The 6,000-nt window shown below is 42.1% G+C and overlaps 1 protein-coding gene and 1 long non-coding RNA gene across 7 annotated transcripts in view; one reads left to right on the forward strand and one right to left on the reverse strand.

Annotated features, from left to right (window-relative positions):
* Positions 1-1,403, reverse strand: part of MARK1 (microtubule affinity regulating kinase 1) — a 64,379-nt gene extending 62,976 nt beyond the window's left edge. For 3 of the 6 annotated variants that reach the window (XM_032216008.1, XM_032216004.1, XM_032216007.1), the window contains exon 1: positions 807-1,403. In XM_032216008.1, coding sequence (XP_032071899.1) covers positions 807-857 — 51 coding nt within the window. In that variant the 5' untranslated portion in view covers positions 858-1,403. The remainder of the gene's footprint in view (positions 1-806) is intronic. The other 3 variants (XM_032216006.1, XM_032216003.1, XM_032216005.1) reach the window with 2 other exon arrangements.
* Positions 1,072-5,794, forward strand: LOC116507685. Its single transcript, XR_004255238.1, has 3 exons — positions 1,072-1,157; positions 4,418-4,538; positions 5,524-5,794. It is a non-coding gene; the product is annotated as an uncharacterized LOC116507685 (long non-coding RNA).
* Positions 5,795-6,000: the final 206 nt, after the last annotated feature.

Genomic DNA, 6,000 nt, shown 5'->3' on the forward strand with positions numbered 1-6,000 from the left:
AGATGAACATATAGGAATTCTGCACAAGACAAAACAAAACTAAGTACCAGGAAAACTCGGGTGGGGGCGGGGGAATCTTACTCCTTGCTACGGATGATGGATTGACAGAGAAGCCCTACTTTTGGAGGTCACAATATAGGCATCTCTGTCTGGCCTAGAAGATCCGGGTGGCAGACACTGAATGACTACTGGATCCCAAGAGGATCCCAAGAAAAAAAATATGGATGTCCGTTCCAGTGGGTAATCAGTATTAGCAGAAGCGTCGAGAGATCCGAGCAGAAAGTTTACCTGCAAGGTTACCTTCTCCCCAGATTACCCGCTCCTTCCCCTCCTCTTGCTTGCCCACGGACGACCGACTATCCCAACCAGCTGGAAAGCTTCCACGCACACCGAGACTGGCAGGCCAACAACAGCAGAACTAGACACACCAGAAATATTTCCCAGCGGCTGCACTGCGGGGGGAGGAGGGGGGACTGGAGTCTCGCAGCACGAAGGAAGGACAGAAAGTCGCCCGGGGAAAAGAAGCCGGCCCCGGGTGTGGCGAAGGGAGGGGAGGGAAGCATCCCACCGAGGCGTGGCTGCTGTACGAGGACGGGGGTGGAAGGGGGATCCGGAGAAGGCCTCCCCGGAGGGGGGAAAGGTTGACCCTTCGCCTGAGACGAAAGAAGCGCCGGGCGTCACCCCGAAGGGCACCTCGGTCTCCCTCGGTCCCTCACGGAAGCAAAGCCGCCCCTTCGCCCTCGGAACCCCTCGACCGGCCGCGCGAAGGAAGCCCCCGCAGCAAACTCAACCCCGGCTGCACTCACGTTCTCCGTATCCCGCTCGTTGACGGTGGGCAGCGGCGTGCGGGTGGACATCTTGCGCGTGCGGTTGCGCCGCCCTGCAAAGCCGGCCCGGGCCAAGACTGGAGAGGGCCGGCCCCACGACCGCCTACTGGCCTGGCCACGCTCTCCGCCCGCCTTTCACGCTCCGGGCTGGCAGGCCTCTGCGGGTCGGCTTCTCCGCTGGAGCTCTTTAGCGAGGCGAAGGCGACCCCTCTTAGACTCCCGGAGTCCCTGCCATGGCTTCTGGGTCGGCTGCCCTCGCCGCCGCCCCCTGGGCCGGGATCACGGCGGCGGCGGCGGCTCCTCCTCCCGCTGCCGCCACTGCGCGCTCAGGTGAGTAGCCGGCCGCGCTGCGCAGGAGAGCCGGAGCTCTTCCCTCCCTGCATCCGGCGGCGGCTGCTCCTCCCCGTTCCCCTCCTTCCTGAGCCGACACGAAGGGGACCGCGGCTGGCGCTGAGCTGCCCGCGAAGGACGCGGAATCGCAAAAAGCAGCCGGTCTCTAGCAGTGCGGAGAAAACGCTAGGGGCGCTTCAGCCGCGCGGCTCTGCGGAGAGGCTCGCGCCTTCATTCATTGCTGAGCTTCCCTCCCGCCTCCCGCCCAGCACGAACCCAAATCCACACCTCCCGCCCTTTCGGCCTGCTCCTCCTCCTCCAGCTGCCGAATTCCGACGGAGATTTTTCCGTACGCGAATGACGCGCGAAACCCACGTGGAGTTTGAGCTGTACAGTGCTTTATATTTTCCAACGCCAATAGAAACGGGGAGATTTGTGTCTAGCAAGGGTCCCTGCGTGAAACCAGTCCCTTCCCTCGTCCCACTTTAGTTTGCACGCTTTTGGCATTCCATTCATTTCGCTTCATTCCATTGTAAGGAGGCATTTTTCATCCCTTGACTGTGAAACTCACAGACGACCCTACCTGCTTTGATTAAAAAGTTATTTAAAGCAGAGTTTCGCAATGGCAACCAGGAAGAGGCAGAATTAGACCAAATGACATAGTCTAATAATGCCTTTTCAGAAGTTCAAACCGAATCTTCACTGTTGAATTGGTGGAAAAATTGAGATGAGCTGGACATAAAATAATGTAGTGGAAACTGCTATGACAATTTTCAAAAGGGGATGCCAAAAGTAAATAATAGTTTAGACCCAAAATATAGATATAGACATACACACACACACACACACACAATGAATCCCTGTGTTAATGGCCAGTTTAGAGTATGTAGTATATAGATAAGGTTTTCAATATATATTTATGAAATATAAACCTGGTACCAAAGGTGATAGTGGTTAACAGTTTGGATTAAGCCCAATGTATTTGTTGAAACAGCAGACAAATACCTAAAGCAGAATATGACAATGATAGGTTTCTCAATAGGTTAGAGATTTTGTGGAAGTCACACAATTGTCATCTTTGGGGAGAATTTATGTGATTAGAATCAATGTCTTGCCTACAGTGTTAATTTTAGACAATACTAGTTTTGACGTATGTGCCATTTGAACAATGACAGAAGGACATATCTAAATTTGCATAGCAGGGGGGGGGGACCTCAAGTTAAACATAAAGTATTATTATAAGATGCAAAAGAAAGGAGAATTAAGCTCACCTGACTTGAAATTATATTTTGCAGCCTTGCTCTTTGGTCTGGATGGAAAGAATGAAAGTTGTTAAACAGGAGGCTTTTGGAGTTAGAAGGGTATGATTTGAGATTTGGATGGCATGAATATCTACAGTATGATAAAAGCAAAAGTTAATGTAGATTTTAAAAATAATTTTATTAGAGGTGCCACACTGAGCATATGGAACGGTTCCACCACAAATACGCGGTAGACTAAAGCGCACTCGACGAAAGCGCATACGTGACGTCATCACAGCGCGACGAAAACGGCACGCTGTGAGCGGTAAATTTAAAATTAACGCGAAAACCTTACCCTAACCCCCCCAAACCTAACCCTAAACCTAACCCTAACCCTAACCCTTAACCCTAAACCTAACCCTTAACCTAACGCTAACCCTTAACCTAACCCTAAACCTAACCCTAACGCTTAACGTAACCCTAAACCTAACCCTAACCCTTAACCTAAACCTAAACCTAACCCTTACCTTTATGTGAATTGGCTTGCTTTAATTTAATTTTAATTTTATTTATTTTTAATTTTATTTGTCGCGCTGCTGATGACGTCACGTACACGCTTTGATCGGGCGCGCTTTAGTGGACCGTGGTTTTGACGGGTCACGTATGGAACACTTGGGCTGTGCCTGAAAATACCTTTGTGGCTCCCAGCACAGAAAGCATTTTATAGAAGAAAATGATTACTAAACACAAATGGTTGACTTGCTCTAATATATTACAATTTTATCAAGGATACTATTGAATAGGAACAAGAGAAATACTGGCGGGATAAGGATATTCATGTCTATGGGTTTTGTATGTATAATTATTAGAAAAATTTACAGTACATAAAATAATAAAAGAAAAATGAATGAAAGAATGTATGACAAAATAGGCTAAAACTTGTTATAATATAAACGGTCAGTGGCAGAATATGTGATTGAAGAGATTGAATTTTACATTGTATCATAGTTTTAAAGAGAATTTTTATAAAATGTTAATGCATGTCATTCGAAGTTATCAGTTTTTGTATAAAAATTCTTTAAAGTTATGCAAGAAATATAATCAACAAGAAGGAACATTTTATAATGCTTGGTGCACATATTAAAAAGCCAGGAAATTTTGATACAATAAAACAGAAGATTTTTAAAGATACTTACACAATTTATTTTGGGACTGAGGGATAAGCATCTGAAATAAATATGGAATTTTGTTTTTATATATGACTGCACCAGAACTATTATATGCCCCAAATTGGAAAGATTCAACTTTATCTTCAATGGAAGAATGACTAGAGATAGAAATTGCTGGTCAAATGGACTGCGTAAATTATAGGACATATCTAAATTTACTGATTGGAAACTTCTTACTTGCATTTTTTGGGAAGCAGAAAAAAATGTAATATGATTTTGAGGATTGGAATAAAAATAATAGATTATAAAGAAAGTGCATTCAACGCTGTAACTATAATGTAAGAGGTTACTTTATAACTTCTGTAACAGAAAATTGGAGTCACTTTTTTTCCTTTTGTTTGATTTCTGTACTTTTATCTTTGCTCTTTTTTCCTTCTTTCCTTCTTTTTTCATTCCTAATATTAGTTCATGGTAGTTTTTATTCTGTATAAAAATTATAATACATTTTTATTTTTTAAAAAAGGACTGGGGATCTGGTAAAGCTAAGGTGCTGCAAATAATCCAATCCCTGTCTTCTCTGCCCCAAATGCTTTTTAAGAAAAGAAGGTATTGTTCTGGGCACCAAGTTGTCAGTACTGGTGCACAGCTTTTGCAAAGCAAAGCCTCTTTACTGAACACCTGCAGAAAACGTAAGAAGAAAAAGCAGTTTCTGGATTGGAAAGGGCTACAAGAGGTGCAGAAAAACAACAATATGTCAGTTGTGCGAAAACTATGCAGAACTAAAATAGCAGTAGAAAAACAACAATTTGTGTTAATGATAATAATTGAGTTTGTTGTTCTTTTTATCTAGAAGTTCCATATGGGATTCTTCAAGTAACATCTGCATTATGTATACCGTTACAAAATTTACAGCACTATTCTAAAAAATTATGTAACCACACTCTAATATATGAACAAGAAGACACTTGCAGGTGCAGATGGTTAAATTTTTATTCTCTGTCTAGTTCCATTGATATTTTTTGTTTTTCAGAAGCCCCACATAGATTTCTCCATTTTTGACTATAGGAGTAAGCATCTTAAATTATGAACCATACAATGTTTTCAGTGTCACCAGTAAGCATGGAAAAACTTGATGTTTTATAACTGTATTTAATATTGAGGTAACCGAATGCTGTCTCAGATTATCATCATACATAATGCTATAGTATGTTTCTAGTAATCCAGGCAGTTCTTTTCCCAATGGCCCATTTTTATGTCAATAGTACAGTACTAATTCTAACTTCAGATATATCTTAAGAAGAGAAATAGGGAAGGCTGTACGTTAGAGGAAAAAGATTTAATTGGAATGCAACAGTCCATAAGAAATGATCAAGGCAACAGCTTCTCATTTGCTTGGACTCCATTATCTCCCTGCCTAACTAAATAAGCTTAGCAAATAGGCTTTGTGATTACTTGATAGGTTCACGTGCTGTTTGTCCAATTTTCTGAAGTTAGTACAAACTTGATGTAACAAACAAACCTTCATTATATAGATTTGAAATACATCTAGGATTTAAAGACTGAATTCACACAATATTAAATTAATCATTTTTTTTAACATCCTGCCATTTGTTCAAGAGCTCAAGATGGCCTATATAGGACCTCCCTTTTCTTCCCTACAATGAAAGCCCCTGCAAGAAAAGTAAGCTGAGAGAGAATGACTATCCCAGAGTCACCTAGTGAGCTGCTTCAGTTGAGAGTAGAAGGGTTACTGGACCTCCCTGCTCCTAGATGAACATTTTAGCTTTATACCATGCTGGATCTCTGTTATGATTTAACATGTTGTATAAACCAGACTTAACTTTGTAACTGCTATCATGGTAGGCATATAGATCAGATTTGGGTAGAACAGGAATATTTTGGGATCCCAAGCAGTATTGAAGTGATAATAAAAAGCAATTATGTATTCTTTCCTAGGAACTCAAATCTCTGGTTTAGAGAGAGAAGAAACTCATCCTTGCTGTACTGAGCTATACAGAATCAATGGGAAGCAGTGAATATTGGCTAAATGACACATTGTGCAATGTATTGTTTTTTCCTGGTTTGTTGAATAATTCTTAATACCTGAATTCAGGAACCCCAAGGGTTCCTAACCCTAAGGCATAAACTTTGGTTTTACTACTAACAGTGAAGGGTTTATACAATATGGTATAACTCAAAACCAAACAAACCTCATGATGCAAGGATACTCTTTGATGTTCAAACCGTATTCTGGCCATGGTTATTAAAAATTGATGATAACATCATGAGAAATAAATGAAAACTGTTATATAAGCCAGTGTTTTTCAACCTTTTTTGTGCAAAGGCACACTTTTTTCATGAAAAAAATCACGAGGCACACCACCATTAGAAAATGTTAAAAAAATTTAACTCGGTGCCTATATTGACTATATA

Source organism: Thamnophis elegans, chromosome 4, assembly GCF_009769535.1.
Source record: "Thamnophis elegans isolate rThaEle1 chromosome 4, rThaEle1.pri, whole genome shotgun sequence".
NCBI classification, from domain to species: Eukaryota; Metazoa; Chordata; class Lepidosauria; order Squamata; family Colubridae; genus Thamnophis; species Thamnophis elegans.